We start from the raw sequence: 27,331 nt of genomic DNA on the forward strand, positions 1-27,331 counted from the left end.
ATCTCATCTCTAGTAAGGCCCAGAGCTGGCAGCCTTGGAAACAGAGACGTCTTTTCATTTGTCTACTCCTTTCCAAGGATGAAGAAACAGTACAGAAGACAGTTCTGCCAGATCTTCTAACCTTCTATTAGAAGCCTCTCATAAAGAGGTTCCACCACAGTCCCAGGTAAGTCCTCAGTTGCCTTTAGCAAGTTTCTTCTAATCTAAGCTACACTTGCTACAATTCAAGATCACTGTCACTTGTCCCAATTATATCAGATGTACAGTGTAGCGTTCCTTTCTAATGTATTTAAAGACAGCTATTGCATCTTCGTCAGTCTGCGTTCTAGACAAAATGCTAGTCCCTCCAATGTTGCATTTTGTAGATTTTTCATAATCCACGTGCCTTTTTTTCCTAGTATTAGAAAAAAAAAAAAAGAGCTACAAGATATTTAGATGTTCTCATGGAGGGCCATAGTGTACAAGTAACAGTTATCACAAAAGTAGATATTTTGAGCGCCCTTTCCCACCCAAAAGTATAGTCCTAACAACCCCGAAGAGTTACAACAGAAATTCCTAAGACAAAATACAAAGTTACCTGGGCATGAAGAAAATGTAGCTATGTTTGATAGACACAGAGCAGGGGCATACAAATGGCACAAACCCTTCTAAAATTACCATCTACCCTGGCAGCTTTGATCTGCCTTGCGTCCACCTAATCTTCCCAACGCAAATATAGAGGCAGCAGACAAAAGGAAAAGCTTCAAAGTATGCTCTCAGCAACACAGGAGGTTTCCTGTGAACATGAGGAAGCGCTTCTGCGCAGGTGACTCCGCAGCGGTACAAATTCCCCACAGAGGCTGTGGAGCCTTCTCCTCGGAGAGACATGGGCCTGGGCAGTCTGCTCTGGGTGTTCCGATGGAGCACTGGTTGGAACCAATGGACTCAGAGGTCCCTGCAACCTTACTTTCTGTGACTCTGCGAGTTGAGAAGACCTTGGCCGAACTTGGCCCATCTCTTATCAGAATAGATCATATCTTACCAATAGCCAGGAACCATTCATTAAATGAACGTAAAGGATTGCAGCACAGGCCATTCACATCCACTTCTTTGTGTCACACCAGCCTTTAAAATTAAAGAGACTAAGTTATGTTTTCTTCAGTTTAGCTCACTAATGAGCCACTCCTCTTCCTACTTCATGCTTTGTTTGTGTGGAGAATTGATATCTGAACATGCTTAATAATTGTCTATACTCAGCATCCTGAAAGTTTAGGTCCTATGACACTGCCCTAGTAGAGACTGAGGGATGAGAAAAACCCATCCAGAAGGGATGAGGAGGACCTGAAGACATCAGCCGAATTGTTCAAGGAGAAGACATTTAATGCACCAATATAATTCTGGGACTAAGGCCTCTGAGATTGTAATTCCCATGTTGGTAACAACAAAGCTACAAGGAGTTACAGCCCGTGGACAGGATGTCCAGACATAACATAATAATCAATCAAGACTGTAGCAGAGCTGTCAGCAGGCTGGTGAAGGAGAAAAGGAGGAATAAAGACATTCACAGACAGAAAGGCAGTAAAATAAATCAAGAGAATCTCTTACTTTAATACCAATTTATTATCATTAAAATAACAAGAAGTAGGTTTAAATCTTTTTGTCTTAAAAATCTAGTGTAACACACAGGTCTCTTACAGTTCTACAAAACCTATTGCAAAATTGCATCCCCAAATTACACCACTCTGCCCTATCCTCCCAGGCATCAATGGTGCGAGTCACAAACAACATGAAACCGACTGTGTTATGCAGTGCTTGTGATAAGGGTTATCATTAGGCCTTGAGATGCTACAAGTTATTCGGCAAGAATTCTGAACACAGATTTTCCTTTTTGTTAATATTGCTGGAATAATGAAATATTTCACAGATTTTGGTGAAGTCTTAAGAATCTTTGAAGAATTCTATTTTCCCCCATATTGCTTCTTTTCTACTAAAGCCTTTCTCCTCCTCTTACTTAGAGACATTAGCCCCATTCCACACAACAAAACTGCAGCGATGTTTGCTCCCCTCAAAGCATCATGTATTTCTTTTCTGAAGCTAGTGCTCAGGTGTAGCACTTACACTGAACATTGCCACCAGAATAACTTGTAAGTATACACTTCAGGAATATTAAATGGCCATGTATTTACCTCCAGCTTCTTGGGAGCTCTGCAGCTTCAATTAAGCTGAATATGATAGCAGCACCCAAGGCAGCGAACCTAGAGCTAGTTCAGATTTGCCTGGAGGAGCAGCAGCCATGCACTGCTGGTCAGCTGCAGCTTCACACTGCAACTGTTCAAAAAAAGAAAAGCCTGAGCAAGTCATAATACTGTTCACTAGTGTCTTGAAGAACCAGAGGGAAAAAGAAAAAGTACACCCTGGTGAAAAGACAGGATGGTCCTAATTCTGTCAAGTGTTTACTCTGCTGAATTAAAGCTTACAATGTTATTCAACACTCAAAAGTAAGCAGAGGACTCCAAGTGAAATCATTCTGGCTAGCAGAAAAATGGTGAACAGAATACAGGTAAACCTTATGTATCTGTGTGGATGTGGCAAGTACATGCTTTCAGGTACAAAAGGTCTGTTCTTCAGGAACAGATTCCTTAGGTCATTTCTCCATGAACTTCTTCACAGTATCATGTAGAATTAGGGAGCTCACTGAAAACAAATCACCAAGCAGTTTCACATGCACCTCTGTCCACTCTAGATCTAGAGAGGCATGACAAAAAGTATAACCACAATCAAAGGATAAACACGTGGGAGGTACCAGACTGACAGCTTCTATGAACGGACTCCAGTTGTCCTACAGAAGCAGTTCACTTGACGCTCTAGGTAGACCCACAAGCCAAACTCCAGAGGTGTTAAATTAACTTGATTAAAAATACTTTCTGGAGTTTGCACTCAGCTGGGTCTCTTGGGGAAAAAACAACAACAACAAAAATACTGCCTATAGCAAAACTACAAAATCTTGCCTTATCTAACGTTCTAAATTATTATCTTGCTTTACATAAGTTCATGAGTATCCCATACATCCCCCCTCTTTGTATTTGAAACCATTTCCTCTTGTGCTATCACAGCAGACTCTGCTGAAGAGTCTGTCCCTTCTTCCTTACAGACCCCTTCAGTTACTGAAAGGCCACTATATGGTCTACCTGGAAGAAGAAGAGAAGTCTTCTCTTCTTCATGCTGAACAGCCCCAGCTCTCTCAGCCTAGGTACTAGAAGCTGTGGAAAGGTGCCTACGTGGGCAACACAGAGAAGCCGTGAGAAGGTCCCTCTCATTTTGAGTCTCATAGAATAATATGTAAACATGCAAATAATCACCTGTCTCACCACAGTCTTTCAAGTACTCAGGAAGTTAAAGTAAAATGACAATTATCTTTCCTAACTAATTATCTGTCCTAAGTTTTCTAACTAAAATTTACACAGATACAGAATATTTTTGAGCTTTCTAGTGACATTCCCTTTCATAAAATGAAAATATTTTCAAATGAATTCTGTAGCTCTGATAGCCTATACTGAAATTCAACAGAAAATAAAAAAGCAAAACCAACCAAAAAACAGAACACCCCGTTCCCCACCAAAAAAATTGAAGTTAAAAATCACAACCACCAAAACAACACCTCTCTACCAGCCCCCTAAAAAAAAAACCAACCAAAAAAAGCCCCACAAACTTTTAGGGATGGGATCATCAATAGCCCAGTCATTTTGAAAACATTTTCAGGACTTTTTTTTTTTGTGGTCCCTACTCAAAGATCTTTTTCAAGTTAATTCAAAATGCCCTCTACCCACATCAAAATCAGTCAATCAAACAAGAAAACTCCAAGGGAAAATTAAACGCCTCATATCTAAGTTGATTAATATTCGTGTTGAAAATGCACAATCTGGTAAAGTTCCATAGTGTAAACATCCAGTTGTGACTTCTATAATCACTGCCTAAAATCTGAGGGTTCTTTCTACTGCCTAAATGCTTAATGCAGCCTAAGGCATGCAAATGTCCAATGAAGATACACTGCACTGACCCAAAGCTGCATTAGAAAAAAACACTTTCAAGATACATACCCACTAAATAAACAAGTTTCAGAAGAAAAGAAAAACATGCTCCCATCAAAAAACAGAGCACTAGGCAGTCCGGCGTGTATAACATAGGTTTCTCCTTGTAGATCATATGGCAAGTGCTTTGTTATAAAATATAAAAATAAAACTGTATGAATTGCATGCAACTGTACACAGTGCAGCTCAAGCAATACTGAGGTGTTCCCCTTGTTTCTGTGAAGCAAGTGGACAAACTGCAGGGTGGTAATGGTACTGTGGTCATTGGATTTCTTCCACAGAGATACACAAAGCTACTTTTATTTAAAAGCCCACAACAGTGAGACATTAAACATATTGATAATTGTCCTGCAAAGAAGTTTTCAATTTCTTTATGCATGTCTAGAGTACCGAACATATTCGTTTTCCTTTAAGTCCTTTGCTAGAACCCCTTTTTTCACAAGTCACTTCAAATGAGGTGTTTTCTGCTTTGATCACATACAATTGTACCTCAGGTATAAGCAGATGAAGGCAATTCATTACATTATAAAACTGACCTCATCATTATGAAGCATACGTAATACAAAAGTTAAAGATTCCAGTTAAGCATCACCACACACTAACCTTTCATATTTGTATAAGACAATCAATTAGAAGCTATGGAATTATAACTACTGAAACTGTACACAGGCACCTTCCTATTCCATACTCATGGTTCTCTTTTTGAAACATTCCATCTCTGTGTCTAGCTGACCTTCAGCCATTTCATCTATTCAGACGCTGGGTCACCACTTCTCGGTACATGATGGAAATATATATCAGCAGAAGGAAAATGACGAAGAAATCATCCAAGAACCCCAGAATTCCAAAAAGAGCTTCAGGAAGAAAATCCAGAGGTGACGCCAAGTAGAGAAAGGCTCCAAACAAACAGAGGAATATTCTGATGCGAAACATCCAGAAGAGGCCTCCAACAGAAAACATCTCCCTGAATGCATGCCGCAGCAGAGTGGGCAGATCCATAATTCTTTCCATAATCTATGAAGAAACAAGCCAAGAGTTTCAGTGTGAAGTTTCTATTACTGCATTACAGCTTAGGTATCTGTTCATTTGCAAGAAAAATGACCAAACGCTCTAGACTTAACTTTGCTGTGTTATATGTCACTGTCAGAACACTTATGTTTTCAAGCAACAGCCTTAAGCTATATTGCTCAGAGTAAAACATGCATTTCATTTGTCACTAAGTACATTATCTATTAAGAAGGGAAAGCAGTGGATGAAAACAAACTACACAGAGACAACAAATAGCAAACTGTTACTGAAGTTTTTATGAGAAGTGAAGAGAACTATGGATTCCTAGGGGGAAAAAAAAGTAGTTAAGGTAAAAGAGATTGTATTTCTTCAGAAAGAAACATGACACATCTTTCCTCATGATACACAGTGATTCTCAAAAGCTAACAGAGGATCAAACTTTCACGTAAACTAAAGAACCTTTAAATTAATCCATCCCTGGATCCTCCCATACTATAGTTCTATCATCCTAAGTGAGAGACTGCACAAGAGAAAATAGGTATTTTTCGCACTGAATCAATTTCTACTGTATACAGAGCTATGATATCAAATGGATATCAAATGATATCAAAACACTGAAAAAGCACTTAAGAAAGGGATGTTACATGTGGTTAAGGCAACACATCATGTATAATTAGAAAACAAAATATCTAACCCAGGCTAGGGTCTCAATGCAGACTTCTGGGATAATCCAGGACAGTTTATTGACTGGTAGACATACAGCTCCCAGAGAAGTCTGCTGGAGCCTGAAAATTAGTTTCTATCTATTCTGGATCAAATGCTTTAGAACACAAACCAAAAATCATTTGTCTCTTTGGACTGTAATTTTTCCGTTAGCAATGTTTCATTATTCCAACAGCTGCACCAAAAGTAATGCCTCCTTTTTATTATATTGACCCATGACGTCAGAGGCAGACACTGACATTATGGCAGCAGAGGGTGAACCTTCCCACCAACACTCCACTACATACTGTTGCTGTGTGACAGAGGGCAGCAGAGGGGCACTCGGACATGCAGCACATATGAAGCAAAGCTGTGTCGCTGAATTCCTCCATGCAGAAAAAATGACACCCACTGACATTCACCAACACTTGTGAAGGATTATGGAGACCAAACAGTGGATGTAAGCACACTGAGGCAGCAAGTGGTGCATTTCAGCAGTGGTGACAGCAGCAGTGGTCACCTCAGCCGGTGCAGATTGTTCTGAGCACGGTACGCAGCCTCTTGTTCACTGCTGGCGGAAATGCACAGCTAATGGTGGTGACTGTGTTGAAAAATAGTGTTTCATAGCTGAGAACACGCTCTATCAAATAATGTTACTGTGCTCTTTGTATCTACTGCAGTTTCCATGGAAGTAAATAGGAACAATTACTTTCAGAATAACTTACGTATATGCTGCCCAAGACAATTTATCTTTACTCAGTGCAGCCCAGACAAGCCAAAAGGTTGGAAAACCATTACATACGTACATCCAAATCCAATGAACAGCTGAAGACAAGCAGTATATCAAAGTTATTGGCACCCACATACATGCGTTTCATTTCACGAGTCAAGACATGCACAGAGAAGACAAGTTGACTTTCTCAAGTCAAAGGTTGAGTTTCTCAAGTTCACAGAACTGCAACCATATCTCTTAGTTATTTATTAAAAAAAAATCCTGCTTCCTTCACTCAGAGGTCTAAATACACACTGTAATATAGCCTAGCGGGGAAAAAAGTAAAAATCAAAACTGCATACAGCTTGAAATCTGAAGAAAGGCACAGTAGAACTTCAGATTCTTCTGATCAATTTAAAGAGATTAATCAAGGGAGCATGATTATAATAATGAGGGAGCTCATTTATTTCATTAAGCATTTTTACTGGTTATTAAATCCTTTCAGAGTAAGGACTTACATTTCAAGAAACAGGTTAACACAGGAAAAGGGAATCCAAGGCTTATTAGTAATTCTTGTTCACAACAGAAATAGAAATTTCCACAAAGATATTACAAGTAAGTATATTTCAAGCCATCTTAATTTAACTTATCTAACTTAATCACTCCATCCCTGGAGGCATTCGAGGCCAGGTAGGACGGAGCCCTGGGCAGCCTGATCTGGTGCATGTCCCAAATCAGGGCGACTGGAACTGGATGGACTTTAAGGTCCCTCCCAGTCCAAACTATTTTATGGCTCTGTAACTCTATTAACCATATCAGCATGGATTTCCTAAGGCATGAATGTCCAGCCTTTTGACTTTCGTGTGCCACTCTGAATGAAGAGGAATCGTCTTGGGCCACATATAAAATATACTGCATGTATATAACAATGTTTTAATATACATTAATTATAATATTTTGAAATACATACTTTTTTTTTCTTCTGTACTTTCCTTTTATTTGTATTTTAGACTTTATCATAAAACATTTAACTTATTGTGTTACTTTCATGCAAAAAAAAAATAAAAGGTGGCTGCTAAATGCATGATTCCATTAATCTACAAATAAATATATATATGAATATATATATATATATATATATGAATAAATGCAGGTATAATGAGTGTCCTCTTTAAACCACCCTTCAACATGCTTGGATTAGCAAACTGACACAAGGTGATTATTACTTGTACATTGCCCCCACGTGGTCAGAACAGCAGAAACGCTAATTAAATACAAGTTGCAAAACTAATTTAAAAAAAATCACAAGATATTACAGACCTCTTGTGAGTTTTTTGAGATGTTAAAAATTACAGGATTTGTCAGTACTGCATGAGTATTCTGGATATCTCTTACGCAGTGAAAGTGTTAACATACCAATTTATTTTATGAAATAACACAAGCCCAAGCTCAATAATTAAACAAGACAACTTATACGTCAGCTTAGTAACAAGAAATGTGTGTCTTCATAGGCACATGTGTTGGTAGGTTGCAATAGTATCATCAGCAATTACTGCTTTCTTCTCCCTAGGCTGCACAACCACATGTAATGTAGAATACATGTGGGTTTTAACTTGGCTGAGTATGTAGGGTGTGCAGAGGAGGCAGAGTTAGCACTGCCCTGTGTCCAGCCCTGCACAGCATTCCATTGTCACTTCTGCAGTCCACACTCAAGCTATGCACAACGAACTTATGAAAAACACTGCCTACAATCACATAATAAATATCAAAATTCTACGATCTTGTGAGGATGCATTACTAGCTGCCCAGCATCGTAAGTGACCTGCAGGTTGGATATGCCTGTCCTAAGAAAAACCTGTGTAGTCTGTATATATCGGATATAGAAAATTCAGTGGGGAAAAAAAGTTATCCAAATGCTGTTAATCATCCCCTGAAATTACTGACCTCCACCCAAATTTACCCCAAACTTACAGATCTGGGTTGTCCTGAGAATCTCCGATTGTAATCATTAACATCTTGTAATACTTGAGTTGCACCCTGCTGATCTTCACCGAAGAGTGGTAAAAACAACGTCACCTAGGCACAGCAAGAAGATTTTGGTACATGTTTGACCATCTCTTAAATGCAGATATTGAGAATTACACTATATTACAGTATATCTTCAGTTAATTACACAGAACAAACTTTGTGCAAACTACTTACTACCAAACTAAAATGAAGACTACTAATATTTACACGGATACAACTTTTATATTTTAACAAGTTATTTGCCTATAACTCTTCAAAGAATATTGATGCATTTTTAAAAGACCCTTAAAAATGTGCATAAGAACCTTCCATCTAAGAGTACTTTACTGTAGCAGAAGTTGGATAGATGATTCAGAGAATAAAGTTAATTCCACAAATTAACCTAGTTTCATTTCTTTAACTCAAAAATCAAGTAGAGCATCCGCTAAGGCCATTCTTTGTCACCTTTAGAATCACTTTGCATTTCCACAAATAAGCAAAACTTTGTATTTCTCCCTGTGGACAACTGTACCAAAAACAAGGTGAATAATAAAAGACAGTAGTAAAAAGACAACAGCCTTCATATCTCTTGTAAGCACAGAGAATTCACTTATGTTCTTGGACAAACTATCATGCAAACAAAAATACGTGAATATGTGTTCATGTCTCTCGTATTTTTCTGTTTAGGAGCTTCTGAAGAAGTAAGTCTTGTATTTGAAAGCATGTTCAGCTATAAAAATGTAGCTTATCATAGCAAACAGAAAATCTTTATACTTAAAATGATCTTCATAAGTTCTCTCTTCCAACCATTAGAAGTTTTGAAAACCAGTTTACGGCTCTAACAGCTAATAATTCCCAGCTCTGTGTTAAATCAAAAGGGGGAAAAAAGTAATGTTCAGAAGGAAGGTCTTCTCCTTTCCCCCAAGCATGAAACCACTACTTGGTTGTTGAGCAACATTTATTCATGTCATTACATTTTGTGTCAAGATAAATAAGTTTTAAAAATAATGTTTCTTCAAGTGTTCTGATGTTATATTAAATCATGTGTTTCAAGAGACTGAGCTCCTAGCAGCTTTTGAGAGTGTAATGCAAGGTATGGTCTTGTAGGAGATTTTAAATGCAGCAGTCACACTTGGAAAATAACAGCATAAGCAGAGCTACATTCCAGTTCCAGCCCTGCTATAATCCTTCTGTGTGACTCATGTTGTTCATGTATATACACCTCCGCTCCTCATTTTAGTGATGCTTCACTTTTACCTTGCAAGAGGGATAAGAATGAATGCATAATCATGAAAGCAATCCCATCTAGTGTATTTATTACTCAGAGGATGACAGAGGAATATCTATCTACAAGGAGATATTAAAGAAAAGAAACTCTTCAAAATATCTTAATTTCAGCTTTTCCATCTTCTGTACCTTCTCCGTCTCTCCTCACAGGCTACACTCAAAACTCATTAATTCTCTAGGAATATCTACTTCTCTTTCTTTTATCTGCTTTCTTGTGGTCCTGCTAAGACACCAAAACAAAACAGGATATAATGCATGGGCAGTGCCACAAAGCATGCTAGTAACTTCTAATGGATTATGTAACTCTGTAGTGTTTCCATTGTTAAAACACAAAGGTACTTTTGTTAAAACAGAATGATACTCAAATATTGAGTGTTAGTGAATTGCAAGGACATATTTCAAACTAACAACATAAGCAAACTGTGCAAGGAGTAAGTTAATGTGCTTCCTCTGCAAAGTTAAAATTAATAAAAACTAAAAGTAGGACCAAAGTAAGAAATTGACAGTTTTGTGTGTGTTTTGTCTGGCAGAGATAACAGGAAGGAAGAAGACACTTATTAGAAACCAGTAGTATTTTAACTACTGGAAGTCTGCCAGACCAGCTAGGTCTCTCAGATACAAGTTCTGGTTTAACAAGTTGTTTAACATCCCAAACACAAAGCAGAGAAGAATCATAGCTAAGATCTTACATTGTTCTGTTTTTCTATACTCCTTTACAGAAAAATGTCTGGATAAGCAGTGCTGTTCACTTAAATCTGAGTTTTTCTTAGTTTGTATTTTTTCTCACACTTCTTATTGGCAAAGCAAAACATTTAAAAAACAATGCCCACCATTGACATTCACATATCCCCGTACTTTCAGCTTCAGATTCCTTCTTCTGTCAGTCTTAATAAGGCAGCTCAAATATAAGTACTGCACTAGGTAAGTTGCACTAGGTTGCCAAACCATAAGGCCCAGGATTACTTAAAACATTACCGTTTGTCTGCAGATTGGACAACGGATGGCACCAAGCCATGATCCATATCTCCAGTATGCAATGATGCAGGAACCTGACACACATAAATTACAGATATTGACACTTATGAGTTAAAACATAATTGCGTGAAATGACACGTTAAGCATCAGCAAAACAACAGAGATGTGTGATTTTCAATAGACTGTTCAGTGAAGATACCAAGAACAGATGCATTCAAATTCACCACTGTTAATCAGAAAAATCCTGAGCAGGTTCTGAATCATCATAAATTTTAAGATATTGTTTTCTGAAAAAACAGAAAATGTCTTAACTATTAATTCAGAAAACAAATAATTAAAACTGTTAAGAATTGAAAAGTTAGAAATGATAAAAATATCAAGGCATGAGAAATTCATCCTGAAAACCTGGCTTTAATATCAGAGCTTTAATGGGTGAAAAAAATATATGAAAATCTGTTTTCTTTTACTCTTTTCCTTATCTGTGATTTTTTTTCCTACAACCAAGCATTATATACACTGTAAAACTAGACAACTGCAGTGAAATAATTCTATTGGGAGAACTGAGGGAGAGGAAGCAAAATAGAGCTTTTATATGTGCATTTCTCAATTCAAACAACTGGGCATCAAAGACAGGCGAATATTTTAAGCATTTTAAGCTAATGGTAATTCTACAGGACTTCTACAAAACAAATAAACAAAATACTCTGTGATGATAAGACCAATAAGTTTTTTTTTAATTTTTTCTCAGCTAGTTTTTAAAATGGTTCCTTTCCAAGTGTATTTCAATCCCTGCTGTTTTTCAGTAGCAGGAAATAAACGATACTCTTTGTCCACAATGCTTTTAAATGCATTTTTAATTTCGATAGCATAGAAAAAAATCTAGCACATTCTGGAAGTAACTAGTTCTTAAAATGCATTTTATGAACAAATTCCATAAAAATTATTTTTAACACAGATGTGAAGATAAGCAGTTAAAATCCAGCACAGCTTTCCATTGGGGTGACAGTACGACTGCCAGAAGTTTCTGCTTCTGTTCTAGTTTTATCTGTGGGAGTCGGAGGTTTTCCAACTTACCACAGAAGAGATGCCCACAGTTTGTTTCTATGGGAAACGTTGCTTGTTGCAAACAGACTGGACAAGACATGTCTGTATAGAAGCGATGTCTGTCACCATTAGAAGCATCCTGCTGGGACAGAAGAGAAATAGGAAATGCCAGAGATACTATTTATTACATAAGAATTCCACTGAACTTAAATTAAAACAAACAAACAAACAAACAAACAAAAAACCTTGTAAGTTGAATATTCAAATATGCAAAACCAAATAAAACCTAACTAAATTTAAATTAAAAAAAATCAAATACGTTTAAATGCAAAAACTGTTTCACTAAGCATGTTCTTCTGGTGACAAGCACATTACTTTACCCTTCACCTGTTACATATGTAAGAGCTTCAATCCAGTTAAAGATCAGAAAGGTAGAAGCCTTCAGGTCCTCCACACTAAGTAGAATACATAAGGCAAGGCATGCTGAAGCACTGATATCAACTCAGGTCCACCTATTTTTCTAATTAGCTTTGTCCCAAATCAGGCACTTGAACTGCACTGCTTACCAACTGCACAATTTAGGGTTCTCAAACACTGACACCAGCTTGTGTACATCACTGCTATGACCTGTTTTTTCCTTCCCAATTTGTTTTGTGCTTCCTCTACTTAAAAATGTACTCTCGTAAAAAAAATCTGTCATTATTTCATGAATGATTGAAGACTCTCCTGAACATTCTCCGATAAGTATGGCTTCTCTCATTTTAGGTTTGGGCCTCAGCAACTGCTAATAACGTGGCTACACGTTAGCCTCTCATCTGCATGCCAGAATTGTGTGCAAACCCTGTTGCTTTGCTCTGACTGCTCTGGCTGATGTGCCATTGTTCTGCTACACAACTTGTCCTTTTAATCATCTGAACATTGTCCTATGGCAGCAAGTTGTTCTCCAGATTTCCTTTTCTTCACCACCAAATTCCCAGGAGCACTGCAGGAACCACACAACATAACCTAACATACTCCACCTTGTGGCAAAAGCTGTCTTGAAATTAGAACCAGTTACATCTTGTAATGACTTGACGTACCCATAAAAAAAACCCCACATCATCTCATTGTTTGATCAATTTTAAGGTTGCCTCTGTACAGTAAATCAGATTCAAAGATTCCCAAGACTAGCTTTTTCCAGAACCTTGGAGAGAAGCCTACCCCAAACCAGACTGAGAATGATTCCAACGCTCAGCAAAGCACCTGTTCAGTTTGAAGCTGCTGACGAAGAGCTCGTACTAGCTCTTGATTTTCTGGATGTATGTTCTGGTGTTCATTTCTGTGAAAGGAAATATAAGCAGTAAGAAATACAAACACTGTGAACCAACACTGAAAAATAACTGACTGAAAAAAATGACTTGAACAAAAGAGAAAAAACAATTATTTCCTGCAAGAAGGCATTTTAAAGGAAGTACACAAATAATTAAAGAAAAAGGACAATTACTGTAGATTCTAAAGTAACTCTGGCCAGCAAGCTGTACAGCAGCAAAATTTTTCTAAGTTTCCATAATCAATTAATAACCCACATTAAAACTCAATTTTGATCTGAAAAATTATTCCATCAGCCTGCCAAAAAAATAAAATAAAATAAAACAAAATAAAATAAAGTAAAATAAAATAAAATAAAATAAAATAAAATCAAGCTGCTTGAAAGATTTAATATTCATCATGAAGAAAAACTGTCTTGATTTCTCATTTTTGTACTGCTGGATTACTTGTAAATTCCTTCCCCCCACTTACTACATAATTTATCATGGACTGAAAAACCTGAACTACTTCAGGTTTATCTGCTACACAAAAGATGAATCCACATTTACATAAGAAGGGTAGGCAAATTTGCTTTAGAATGTTGACTTTACGTAACTATCAGCAGATTGGCTATAAAAAGAAATCTCTGCAGACTCTACTGGCAAGAAGACTACAGGTTAGAAACATCAAAATAAAGAGGAATGTGAGGGAAGACACTCACTGAAGAAAGGAGGCTGGATATATTAAAATTCAAAAGCACAACAGGAATGGGATTGGAATTAGACATGGTACTGACAACATTAAGAGGTGTTGAGTTACAAAAAATATGAGTCAACAACATTGTTTTATTTATCCACATGGATTTAACTGCTCAGCACTGTAGAGGTCTCAGATGGGTTGTGTCTTCCATTTTGAGCAAAATGCATAAAAAGAAAGTCAGGAAAAGTAGGAAAGTCAGAGGAAGGTCAGAAGAGAATGATAAGATCGATAATGTTGACATTTGTAAAATGTCAGAGAAAAGCAGAAGAAATGGGACCTTGTATGGGAGACTGTTTATGGAGAGGAGGCAATAACAGATATGAGCAATTATTTTCCACCGTTACCTAAAGGTTGGTGGTAAACCATTTCAAACTACAAAGTGTACCAAATCAGACAAGATTACCTCAGGGTACTGTGAGCTATGTCTTGCTAAAAGTTAAATTGAAGAATGTGTTATACTGATTCCAGGAGTGACCTAGGCAGCCTGATCCTGTATCAGAGCTGAAGGTTATACTGGTTGAATTTTCACAACTTTTTCTGAATCTGTTTATGCAAATTCCTCGGTGGCTCTAGGCCCATCTGCAATATTTCCTTCGTTTGATGAAAGAAATTACAGCACTGCATTACTGCTATAACATTTTCTCCTTTATTCTTTCTTCAAAGAGGAATAGAAATAAAACTGTATTTTCAGGCTAACAATAATTGTGATTATTTGCAAAAATTGCATTTATTTAGCAGTAATGTGAGTGAAAAATGAAAACTATATGAGATGCTTACACTTCAAAAGTCTGACCTTGTGGAAGTTGTCTGTAATTCAAGTTACATGTTTATCAGTATTTTCCTGTTTGGACTCTACAAATTGGCATGTTTTGCACCTTTGTTTTGTCAAAAGTTTGATACACATTGAAATTCAAAGCAAACCACATGTAACTGGATAGTGTGAATTACAAGCCAGTTCACCTCGATTCCCTCATAAACAACTAATTGCAAATTTGTTACCAGTGTTATCTAAAACAGACAAACTGTAATTAACAGGGCATATCTTGCATTTCATCTTGGCACAAATAACTTACATACATGACTTCAGTCTGGTATTACATACTATCTTCAATGTGTGTGACCGCAGAGGCACAGAGGTAGAGCATCTGTTGCTTATGCATCAGATGCTTCAGTGGCACAACACTGCACAATGTCAGAAGGGGACAGGCAGTGTCAGACACATCAGAATCATAGCTTCTGTTGTGCTGTTAGTGTGAGAAAATAAATTCATAGAATCATAGAATCATAGAACCACCAAGGTTGGAAAAGACCTAAAAGATCACCCAGTCCAACCGTTCGCCTATTCCCAGTAGCTCCCACTAAACCATGTCCCTCAACACAACATCCAGCCTTTCCTTGAACACCCCCAGACTCGGTGACTCCACCACCTCCCTGGGCAGTCCATTCCAGTGCCTGACCACCCTTTCTGAAAAGTAATACTGGATTATTGGAATACTGAAAATTGGAATAAGACACAGTGTAGTGCTATGTAACTACAGACATTTGCCTAGCTAAATACAAGTCAGAAAGAAATAAGGTTAGAAGTAAACAACTTTTCTTGCTTCTGAGTTTTAGACCCCATAACTTGAGGAAAGAAATCTCGTAATGTGGCAAGATTTCACCATGTCTTACAAAGGGCCCCACAAAACTATCACTACCAGGAGGAAGGCTGTCCATTCGTTCAGTGCGAGCTGTCACGCAGGGCAAGTGAGGGACAGGATATGTTCAGACTGGCACCATTATTGTTTGTTTGTCATTACTGCTGTTTTTTCCTCCAAGGATAAAGACTTCATTTCTGCTGAAAGTACTAACTGCATTTTATATCAAACCTTTAGTACTCATTTGCAATGTGATGATCTCCACATATTTAAAAGATGACAGTAAAAATCTGGCTGCATTTCATCTAAATGAACAACTCTAAAACATACAGGGTCAACAAAAGTTCATTACAGAAACAGACCCAAACATCTGCAAATTGGTATATATGTCAGTAATTAAGTTTCAAACCCAAAAGCAAAGAGACTTTCAGCTCCTGCCCCAATGTCATCCTTCCTTGAATTTTCCACTGTAAAGAAGGAGAGCAGCAATACCCCCGAAAAATTCTTTCCATATTCAACTTTTGCCTCCCCCTAGATTTACTGGAACAAGCCCTTTTTGCAAGGGCATGTAGTGACAGGACAGAGGTGTAACTGCTTTAAAGTGAAAGTGGGAAGATTTTAGATGAATGTGGGGTGGAATTTCTTCACTCAGAGGGTGGTGAGGCCCTGGCACAGCTGTCCAGAGAAGCTGTGGTGCCCCATCCCTGGAAGTGTTCAAGGCCAGGAAGAGCTGGTAGGGGGCAGCCCTGCCCATGGCAGGGGCTGGAACTGGGTCATCTTTAAGGTCCCTTCAAATCCAAAATATTCTGTGGTTTTACGACTCCATGCTGCCTGCTTTCCCTTCTCTAGTTTTTTATTTACTTCCTGCAACTGTATTCACTCTCCTAAGCTTCCTTCAGATCTCCAGATGCTTCCTTCACATATTCGTGCTCAGGACCTATTTCTACCCAACTTAACATTGGTAGCAAAGACAATGGGGGCAACAAACATGGAATAGGAAACAGAAAGATAATCAGGGACAAATAAGAAAATCCTTCTGTCTCCTGTCTCTCCTCCACTGCCAAATATTATTGTACTTCATGTACTGTTGGGATTTTATAACGCACAGATTTTGATGGAGACAACACAAAGAATTTCAGAGAAAAACACTGCTTAATACAGACAACATTCAGAGGCTACAGAAGGCAAAGCGTATATCTAAGATGATGCTGACAAGACCTACAGCAGCCACTTTTATCATGCAGAAACAAACTGATTTGTAGACTTTTAAAATACGGGAACTTTTTGCTCGAATTTGTTCACCATTCTAGAAAATAAACCAGCAGGGCATGTACCAGGATCCACAGACAATCTGATTCAGGTAGAAAGTACCAAATCCTCCCCCTCCTTCCTGCACAGCCCTCCATCATCAGTGTATCATCTTCCTGAATACTAATCCTAAGTAAACTTCCATTGCTCTTGCCCAATGCTGACCAACCTTATTTTGCTCACTTTTTTTTTTTCTGTCTTAACTTACCTTCCATTATAAATAGTAAACATTTTGTTTTTAAACCTTAATGGAAAACTTCGAATTCAAGTCACATGTGCTAAGAATAACATAAGAGATAAGAAAAGCACAAGAGAGGGAGGACTCCTGAGGGAAGAGAAGCACTGTTGTGTCATTTAAATATCTGAAACAGCCTCAGCAGGAAAAGCACATGGATGTGTGTTAATTTCTCTAAAGTTCCTGCTTGTGAACCGCAGCACTGCCCTGCATTTTACCTAAGCTTTTCAGCTCCTGGTGTCTTTCATGGCACGCTCTCAAACACACCCTACCTTACCAGTACTTCTCATACAGACAGGTCCTCCTCAGTAAGTTTCCTAATGCCAATTCATCACTAACATTCGGTTCTCTAAAACGATAAAATTGCTTTTGTATTCATAACTCTACAGACATGCATTAAAAAACAGACTAAAATCAGTAAAAAGCCAGTCTGAAGCTCAGATTTATCTTCCCAAAAACACACAGGCTGAAATGTTTGTTAGGTTGTTAGGAAAAATTCTGGAACTACAAGTAAGGTTTGATTACTTGACCTTTGAAGTTCTTTCATTCTGGACTTAGCCTTTTCTTTCACAGAAAGTCTATTAAAATCCATTGTTTTCCAAATATTCTCATAAATAAATAAATCAGCCTACTTATTTATGAGAATTCAACTAGAACGTGCATTGAAGGATAATATTCAACCTTAATTGTGGAGTCATTATTAATAAATCTCTACTTAGTAATGAAATACAACACACCAACCAGTTTGTGAATTTATTTTCAGTAATAAAGAATGATGAACGTATAGAAATATTAGACTTGAGTTTTGAGAAATTCATCATTTAACTCTAACTTTGAATTAAATTATGAACTCGACTGAGCAACTGGTTAAGCAGAGTAAATGATCAAATAATCATTTCCTTTATGTCACAAGATAAGTGTTGTATATTTTTCAATTTGTTGAGAAAGTTAGAATTTGACAAACCCAAGCATGTTGATCAATTCCTATCAACATATTCTCACCTGAAAAGCGTATATATCAGAGCAGCAATGAAAGTGAAACTGAGCACAACTGCCACCAGTACCTGGTCACTTATTCCTTCTATAACTGAATCATTATCTAGCTTCAAACTCTGAACTTCTGCCTGGTGACTGTCCATCACAGCTCTAAAATGCAAAAAGAAATATATATGTATACTGAATATCTAGAGATACACATACGCATACACACGTATATTATTAAACAGTTACAAGTAATATATATGCATGTATCTATTTACACACAAATTCTTGAAGAAAAAAACCAACTGCTGGGAAAAACAGTAAAAAAAAAAGATAAAACATGCATTTTACCTAATAGAGCTTGCTGCAAAGGACTACAAAACGTTTGTTTTGTACATCAGTAAGCAAGTCTTAATGACTGCGTTGCAATCTGAAGACTTTTTTTGAAACATCAATCAAAGGTTTACTTACCTGTAAACCTTTACAAAATACATTGACAGGACATCCTACCACATTTGACATATTCTAACCACAATCTTGTTTATAAAAAGTATGGTTCTACATTATCAAGAATTTTTGCTATTGCATAACACATGACTGCTGCTAAGGTAAGACAATGTACTGCAGTATTAAACGTCCAGCTGTATACACATAAAACATCTGATGAATTCTGTATTTTATCTATCTCTTCTATGCCTTACCTTTCAGAGAGAAACGTGAGGAAAGCTTGAAAACAAAAGGGTATTTTCAGTCTTCCCTGGTCAGACTTGTTTGTTTTAAATTTATTTTGCATATGCAAAACAGAATGACTTGCCAGCACTAACATTCATTACCTACAGCTCGAGAAACAAGCAACATAAAACAGTTTGCAACATACTTCTAAAACACTCCTGCTGCAACCAGGAAGTGAAATGAACTGCAGCTGTGAATACTATGAAATCAGAAGAATGAAGCTAAGTCTGGTAAAAGTAACAAAAAAATGTTGTATTTAAGCTGTGTCCTTACATAGTTGGAGTATTCCCATACAGAACTGACGTAAAATCTCAGCATCAGTTTACGAGGTCAGGGAAGACTGGCATCATTTACTTCACTTTCTATTCCTGTGTGGGTGCCTTAAGCCTGCAAGCTCTCATTAGAGTATCACACTAGTTCACAGCTCATATGTCACTGTCAAATTTGAACCTTGCTGTCTAACAAATACTGCTACAAAAGACATTACCTAGTTCTGAATTACGTGCAAAAATGAAAGAGAATTTTTCAAGTTATGGGGATTTTAGTGCACAATTGTAATATGCAATCCTGACAAAATTTCAACATGCCAGTCTACACTAACATAAGATGTCATCTTCTCTGTAAGATGACTAGTTTTGCTCCACAGATCCATTCTTGTATGAATCGTGGAGCTTAGTTGTGGGAACTACCTCTGCAGCAGTAAGGCAAGGGAAACTAGTATGTTCTAACATTACTATAAAAGGGGTAAGTGATATAATTAAGTACCATAAGAGCAGAGAAAACACTGAGAACGAAGAGTAGATTCCTTTCATTGTTCTTTTATTTTTGGACTTCCACTGTGGGAAACAAAATGAAATAATGAAGCATATATAAGGTGAAACGATAAGCTACATTTGCTTAACGTGTGCCTCACCCTGAACTGTGACACATGCAGCTTCTCACACACAACTGTCACAGTCTAGCTACTGAAATGCCAATTCACATTTGGAAAGAGTAGGTTTTTCTAAACACAGAATACCACAGACTCATGAAGAGCCATGTCTGAAGTAGGTCAATATTGACACAGATTTCATATATACTAATGAACAAAAGACCAGATATCTGTGGAAAGGTCTTACACAGAAACAACAAACTACACAAAGAGCTACAGCATGGTGCTGTATACCTTGTTACACAATGATATAGCTTTTGTTAAAGCTACAATGCTAAGCTGCTGTGGAAATCTTCCGAGCCTAAATTCCTGGCATGCGGCGATGCCTCCCCAGCTGGACATTCCCAAACTGTGCACTTTTTTCTCATCATCAGGCTTGAAGTTTCTCTCTCTTACAATTCCTCATTCTGGGACATTCATTTTTCACAGTTGCATCTGAGAGAGAATGCTGCTATTTTCAGCTCCTACACTGTCTCTCCTTAAGCACCACTCTCTCTGCACTAACCTTAACTACGTCACATTGTCATTCCTGGGTTGTTTGCTCCATGCACCTGCAGAAATAACTGGCCAGGAACTGGTCCACAGTCATAAAAAAGCTCTGTCAGAACAGACCAGCGTGCTAACAATAGCTGCATCCTATTGATTTCTAAGCAATTTTTCAGAAATGCACACCGTAGCAGTGAGACACATAGATGCCTTCACAGCCTGGCTTTAATTGCCCGGGTGAGTATGCAAAAAACAAAACAAAACAAAGACCCAACAATGGTCCCAAAGAGAACACTACTGAAATAAACTATTTGAAAATTGTCTGACTGAAGGAGAAAGGAATTTTCTGATCTCAAGTCCGCTTGTAACATTTTCCAACAAAATATACAGAACTGCAAGCTTGCAGTTTACATTTCCTCAAGTGCAACCACAATAGCACACAAACAAATTCATGGTGCTCTGAATGCTAATAGCCCTCCAACTGCTGCTGTGGAATCTGGCTTTCCAGTGCAAGAGCCTAGCAGGAGCCAGCACAATAAAAAGCTGAACAACAACCTTAGCTCGTAAGACTTAACATTAAGCGATGTAATGAAATTGTCCTCAGTGACAACCAGCACTGACATGGACTAAGTGTATCTCAGGGAAGACTTGTAGAACCTGACACTAGCAAAGATACCTAATCTCTCATAAAATATTATGCAGTAATAATTGGATGTCATACAACAGAAACTTGATGCTACTTCTATAAAATATTTCGTTCAACCTGTTTAACTTGATCCATCCTATTTGGATGATTATCCAAAAATAACTATTTTCTCAGCTTTTTCAGATTGGCCTTGGAGACCACAGACATTAAATAATTTTAAAGTTGTTTATTTGTCTCTATCTAGATTTCTACTAATTTTTTGTGTAATTATTACAAAGATGATGTCAAAGTTTTGATGTTTTCACACAAAAAATTAATTCTAGTCCATTCTAGCTTTTTAAGAAAAGCTCCACAACAACACAATGACTTCAGTTAAAGAAGCAAGTAGTAAGAAACAGATTAAATTCTAAGAGTTGATCTTTGTTAAGCCAAGGCGCAGGCAGAACTGAACTTGGCAAGGGACGTGAAAAACAATAAGAAAACCTTCTACAGGTACATTGCCCAGAAGAGACAGGCCAAAACGGGCGTACCTACTTTGGTAAATTTAAAAGGAGAACTGGCTTCAACAGATGAAGAGAAAGCTGAGGTGCTGAATGAGTTCTTCACCTCGGTCTTCACTGGTGGCCAGGATTCTAGTCTTTTTCACGTCCCTGAATCCTGCATCCCCAAACCTCTATGTGGGGACCAAGGAGGTAAATCCCTCCCCACTGTAAGGGCAGAGCAAGTCCGAGAGTGCCTCCTTAGACTGAATGAATACAAGTCTATGGGGCCGGATGGCGTGCATCCCAGGGTCCTGAAGGAGCTGGCTGAGGTGGTTGCCGAGCCGCTCTCCATCATATTTGAGAAGTCGTGGCTGTCAGGTGAGGTCCCAGATGACTGGAGGAAGGGTCACGTCACTCCCATATACAAGAAGGGGAGCAGGGAGGACCCGGGGAACTACAGGCCGGTGAGTCTCACCTCCGTGCCTGGGAAGATCATGGAACAGATCCTCCTGGACAACATGCTCGGTCACATAAAGAATGAGCATGTGATCCGAGACAGCCAGCACGGCTTCACCAAAGGAAGGTCATGCCTAACTAATCTTGTGGCCTTCTATGATGGAGTGACGGCATTGGTGGACGAAGGGAAGGCGACCGATGTCATTTACCTGGACCTGAGCAAGGCCTTTGACATGGTCCCCCACCACATCCTCATCTCCAAATTGTAGCGAAGTGGATTTGATGGGTGGACGACCCGATGGATAAGCAATTGGTTGAAAGGCCGCAGACAGAGGGTGGTGGTCAATGGCTCTATGTCCAGGTGGAGGCCGGTAACAAGTGGTGTCCCCCAAGGGTCTGTCTTGGGACCGGTGCTCTTTAACATCTTTATTAATGACATCGATGAGGGAATTGAGTGCACCCTCAGCAAGTTTGCTGACGACACCAAGCTGAGTGGTGCGGTTGATACGGTGGAAGGAAGGGATGCCATTCACAGGGACCTCGACAGGCTGGAGGGCTGGGCTCGGGTGAACCTGATGAGGTTCAACACGGCAAAGTGCAAGGTTTTGCATTTGGGCCGGAAGAACCCCAGGCACCTGTACAGGCTGGGAGGAGTGGTCCTTGAGAGCAGCTCGGCAGAGAAGGACCTGGGGGTCCTGATGGACGAGAGACTGAACATGAGCCAGCAGTGCGCTCTGGCAGCTCGAAAGGCAAATGGGATCCTGGGCTCCATCAGGAGAGGGGTGGCCAGCAGGGACAGGGAGGTGATTGTCCCTCTCTACTCGGCTCTTGTGAGGCCCCACCTGGAGTACTGTGTCCAGGTGTGGAGCCCTCAGTACAAGAAAGACATAGAGATTTTGGAAAGGGTCCAGAGGAGGGCGACTAAGATGATCAGGGGGCTGGAGCACCTCCCCTATGAGGACAGGCTGAGGGAGTTGGGCTTGTTCAGCCTGGAGAAGAGAAGGCTGCGGGGTGACCTCATTGCAGCCTATCAATACCTGAAGGGAACCTACACCCAGGAGGGGAGTAAACTGTTCAGAAGGGCTGATAACAGCAGGACTAGGGGAAATGGTTTTAAGTTGAAGGAGGGAAGATTTAGGTTGGATGTTAGGGGGAAGTTCTTTACTAGGAGAGTGGTTAGGCCCTGGAACGGGCTGCCCAGGGAGGTTGTGGATGCCCCGTCCTTGGACGTGTTTAAGGCCAGGTTGGACGGGGTCCTGGGCAACCTGATCTGAATGTGTATGTTTGGTGGCCCTGCTAGGCAGGGGGGTTGGAACTACATGATCCTTGAGGTCCCTTCCAACCCGGGTGATTCTGTGATTCTGTGATTGTTTAGATTAATGATTTTTTTTCTCTTTTTAACCAGTTAGCAGGAAGGTGGCTTTCTGAAAAGAAAGCATAACCTCACCCTGCCTTCCAATTAAAGGAAAAAAAAAACCAAAAAAACTCCCATCTAAATTGGAATTCATACCATCAACTTGAATGGCAACAGGAATGACAACAGCATAGTTGCAAAGTTTAAAAAACCAACAAAAACTTGCAAGGTAGAAAAAGACAAGAAAAACAAAAACTTAATTTTCAGCTCATGTTCAAGCACTTGCACAAGGCAAACTAGCTCAACTGCCCAGTAAGTAAAAAGGACAAGCAATTACTGCTTCACTCCTTGACCTCACTAAATAACAGCGGGACTCTGCAGCACAGTGCAGATTTACGCGACCCAGGATTCTGTATGGCTACAGAATGTAAATAACCTCAAACAGATTCAGCTGGTCACAGAACACTTCAAAATAGAAAGGGATGGAATTTATGCTGGTAAGAAACATTTCATACTACTCACTTGAACACATAATAGCTTTGCTTTTCCCGAGTTTTGCTGAGACAGATTACAGACAGAAAGCAAAACTGTTTTGTATACGCTTCCAATAGCAATTTTCCCATTTCATGGTTAAGTTGAGCAATAGATACAACTTCATGTGGAAAAAAAAAGAGAACTGCAAGAAGTAACATTACGTTTGTGGCAATATTATTATTGAAAACTCATATAGATAATACTGAAATATGAGGGCATGAAGACCCCACGCTGCTGTGAATACATCACTGTTTCCTTATGAGACTCTGACGTATTACATACAGCACAGTAAGAGCAATAGCCATGCCATAACTTGCATACAAACAAAAACCAACTTTGCCATGATGTATTAAGTACTTGCTGCTAGCTACCCAAAGTCAGAATATCCCCACAGCTACAAGATTTGTATATTCCAAGTTCAGCAAGTATATCACCATATGCTGATATACTCTTGGAAAGACTAAGATCTTAGGATCTACCACCAAAGGAGGACATAAGCCTAAGGAACAAAGAGGTTCTCTTCACCTCAGAGAAGAAAACAATAAGATAATATAGATGCAGTACTGCCGTGAAATACTGATTAGCAACCAAGAGTGACACAGACTTGGAGAGAAGGCTGCAATTTGCTCAGCATCTGAAAAATATTTTTGATAACAACATGTCCTTTCAAGGATGGGCTGAGGGGCAACTGACTAAGAATAACCTACTTCAGTTCAGTGCTACTTCTGTTGCAATACTGACAGCCACCAACAGTGCTCAAAATATGAAAAAGTGAAAGATGAAGACAGGGGAGGAGGCCAAAGCATATGCAGGAAATTATAATACATTTTGGCTAATGTCTTTTACTAGCAGAACCATTACTTCATTTCCTTAGAGATGTTTCTCACTTTGGAGAGGCTATGAGTTCTCCAGGATAAATGACCTCCTAACCAGGAAAATACTACTGAGAAAGGCAGCCTTACAAAACTGTAGTATTCATAAGTACCGATCACTCTTGCAATTCAATTCTCATTTTTTTAAACACCAAAAAGACCTGTCCTCAAGTCCTAAGTGCTAAACTGAGTCCTCACAAGATAAGCGAATGAGTACAAATTGGTTTCATTTGTGACAGCAGGTTTCTCCTAAGTGACCTACTTTAGGTAACAGAAATCAATTTAAGTACACTAAAAAGGGGCAGGTTTATTCTGTAGCAGCCCTTCTATTGAGATCTTTCCTATTGGAAGTTTCCTATTTTCTACTTTGTAGTATTAGTGTGTTCTGATCACTTGTGAAGGACCAGCAAAAAATACAGGTGGGACCTGACAGCACTGTTTGGTTCAGAACGGAAATTTTGCTAATGGATTCTACAGCTACTTTCCTTCATGCAAGATTGAAGGGTATGCCGAGAGTGCATTCAGAGACCATAACAATGGCATGCTTTCAGCACGTACGATGAGCAAGAGGGAATGTACAAGCAGCACTGAAGGTGTGCTCAAAGTTGGTCTTTGAGGCAGTAGTGCAGACAATAAATATACAACCTTTTAGCAGAGAAATGGGTAATGGCAGTGGATATACTTAGAATTTTTTTTTTTTTTTGACAAAGCAGGGTTTACTTCATTTTTGTGATGGAATTCTTACTTGCATAAAGCACACAACCCTCAGTGATATGTATCTCCATCAGTTTTAATATCAGAAACCAAAGGGCATGTGTAATATGGGAAATAAAAAATAAAATGAAGCAGCATACGAATTAACAAGATACAAACTGTGAGAATGTTAAAACAGACTTGGTAATATTTTACTAGGACTTCATGCAATCTATTCATACAGTATTGCTATGAGTTATAAGCTACTTTGGAGTCAGAAATCAGAACAGCTGACTGAGCAAATTATAGCTGAATACGTTCATGTGCACACACACTCACTGCAGAAGAGAAAAATAAAAATGTAAACAGTCCTGTTAGATTTACTACAAAGCCATAACAGGGCAGGGCCATTTCAGCACAGGATAACATTTCTTCAGTATAAAGATCTGCCTCACCAACATGCTTGCCTGACAGAGCAGTTCTCTGCAGGGCTGGAGGTCAGCAGCCTCTGTGTGACATTCCCTAAAAAAACAAAAAAAAACCCAAAAGAAAACAGGTATTCTGCTTCTCCTAATCACATAATAGAATCATAGAATCCTTAGAGTTGGAAGGGACCTCTGAAGGTTATCTAGACCAACTCCCCTGCAATGAATAGGGACACCACAATCAGATCAGGTTGTGCAGAGCCTGATCCAACCTTGCCTTGAATGTCTCCATAGATGGGGCATCAATCGTAACACTAGGTAACCTGTTCCAGTGCCTCATTATCCTCACTGGGAAAGATTTTTTCCTTATACCTAACCTAAATCTACCCTTTTTGAGCTTGAAACCATTTCCCCTTGTTCTACCACCACAAACCACAGAAAGAGCCTGTCCCTTTCTATCCTGTAGCTCCCCTTTAGACACTGAAAGGTCTCTATCAGGTCACCTCACAGCCTTCTCTTCTCCAGGCTGAATGGAATCATGCTTTGCAAGTTAGAATCACTAAGGATGCAACCTTCAGAAGCACATTCCACAAGGCAAAATACTCCAATGAGTAAGTCTCATTTTTTTTGTCAGCCTGCAACTGTTGATGGCTTGAAGAAAAAGACAAAGCCATGATATGTGCAGAATTTCTGCTTGGGGTATCTGTCTGGATGGTGTGTGGCCTGTGTAGAACAGGCCCCAAATGAGTTCTCAACTCCTCCATAAGGCTTGAACAGACGGAGGTTCAAGGCTTATAAAGGAACAGGGCTATAAAGACATGGAGTGCAGAACTGAAATAATGTGCAGAGCACTCCCTTAACTTCAAAGCCACAGAGCAGCAGAACAGGCTGTGCACAGAATCTCCTCTGGAGATATTCAAGACCCATTTGGACACTTTCCTGTGCATTCTGCTGCAGGGAACCTGTTTAAGCAGGGCGTCAGACTGGATGATCTCCAGAGCTCCCATCCACCCCTAAGACTGCGTGCGGGCGGGGCCACGTGAAAGCGCCTTCAGCTGGGTGACTTCTGGGCAGGCAGGCAGGGAGGTGAAGCAGTATAATAATGCTCAGTGAAATATGGCAATACTCAAACCGAGGCTAAAAGGGCTTTTCATTTCTTTACTTTCCAAGAAAAAAAAAGAAAAAAAAAGCTCAACAACTCCTTACTGTAGACAGCAGTGCTTCTGCACGCAAGCTCACACCTGCAGCGAACAGCAAGACTAGAAGCCCCGCTGCGTGTCCGACCACCGGGCCGGCCGACGAGGCCGGCGCTTCTCGTTATCCCCGGCACGGAGAGGGGAAGCGAACTGCAAACGCCGCGCGCCGCCGGCCGCAGCCCCATCTCAGCCCGCCGAAGGCCGCGGCCCTCCGCCCCCTTCAGCGCCCAGCCGAGGGGCTAAGCTCCGCCGCCGGGCCCCGCTCGGCCTTTGCCGCGTCCCGCCCGGCTGCGCGCGCCCGACCACCCCCCAAGGCCGGCACCCTCCCGGCGGCGGAGTCGCGCCGGCGGTACCTCAGCTCCGGGAGCGCCGCGCTGCCCGCCGGCCGCCGCCCCGCCCCCCGGCAGCAGCGTCGCGGTGCGGCGAGGCGAGGAGAGGAAAGGAGAGGAGAAGGGAGGAGAGGCGGGCGCAGGGCGCAGGCGCGGGCGGGCGGTGCCGCCGGGCCGTAGTGACGT

General features: G+C 39.8%; 1 protein-coding gene across 5 annotated transcripts; it reads right to left on the reverse strand.

Annotated features, from left to right (window-relative positions):
• Positions 1 to 1,580: 1,580 nt before the first annotated feature.
• On the reverse strand, positions 1,581 to 27,206 carry RNF170 (ring finger protein 170). 5 transcript variants are annotated; one of them, XM_042866281.1, is made up of 7 exons: positions 27,170 to 27,206; positions 18,031 to 18,174; positions 13,045 to 13,120; positions 11,833 to 11,941; positions 10,759 to 10,832; positions 8,461 to 8,565; positions 1,581 to 5,081 (listed from the first exon to the last, which is right to left on the reverse strand). In XM_042866281.1, exons 2-7 carry the CDS (start codon positions 18,165 to 18,167, stop codon positions 4,812 to 4,814), a joined length of 771 nt encoding a protein of 256 aa, XP_042722215.1. In that variant the 5' UTR covers positions 18,168 to 18,174; positions 27,170 to 27,206; the 3' UTR covers positions 1,581 to 4,811. The 5 variants fall into 5 exon arrangements, with proteins under 5 accessions (XP_042722215.1, XP_042722217.1, XP_042722219.1 ...); XM_042866283.1 differs by lacking the exon at positions 27,170 to 27,206 and adding an exon at positions 19,507 to 19,551; XM_042866285.1 differs by lacking the exon at positions 18,031 to 18,174.
• Positions 27,207 to 27,331: the final 125 nt, after the last annotated feature.

The sequence above is a fragment of the Lagopus leucura genome, unplaced genomic scaffold (genome assembly GCF_019238085.1).
Source record: "Lagopus leucura isolate 7727_CA_CO unplaced genomic scaffold, USGS_WTPT01 Super-Scaffold_810, whole genome shotgun sequence".
Classification (NCBI taxonomy): Eukaryota; Metazoa; Chordata; class Aves; order Galliformes; family Phasianidae; genus Lagopus; species Lagopus leucura.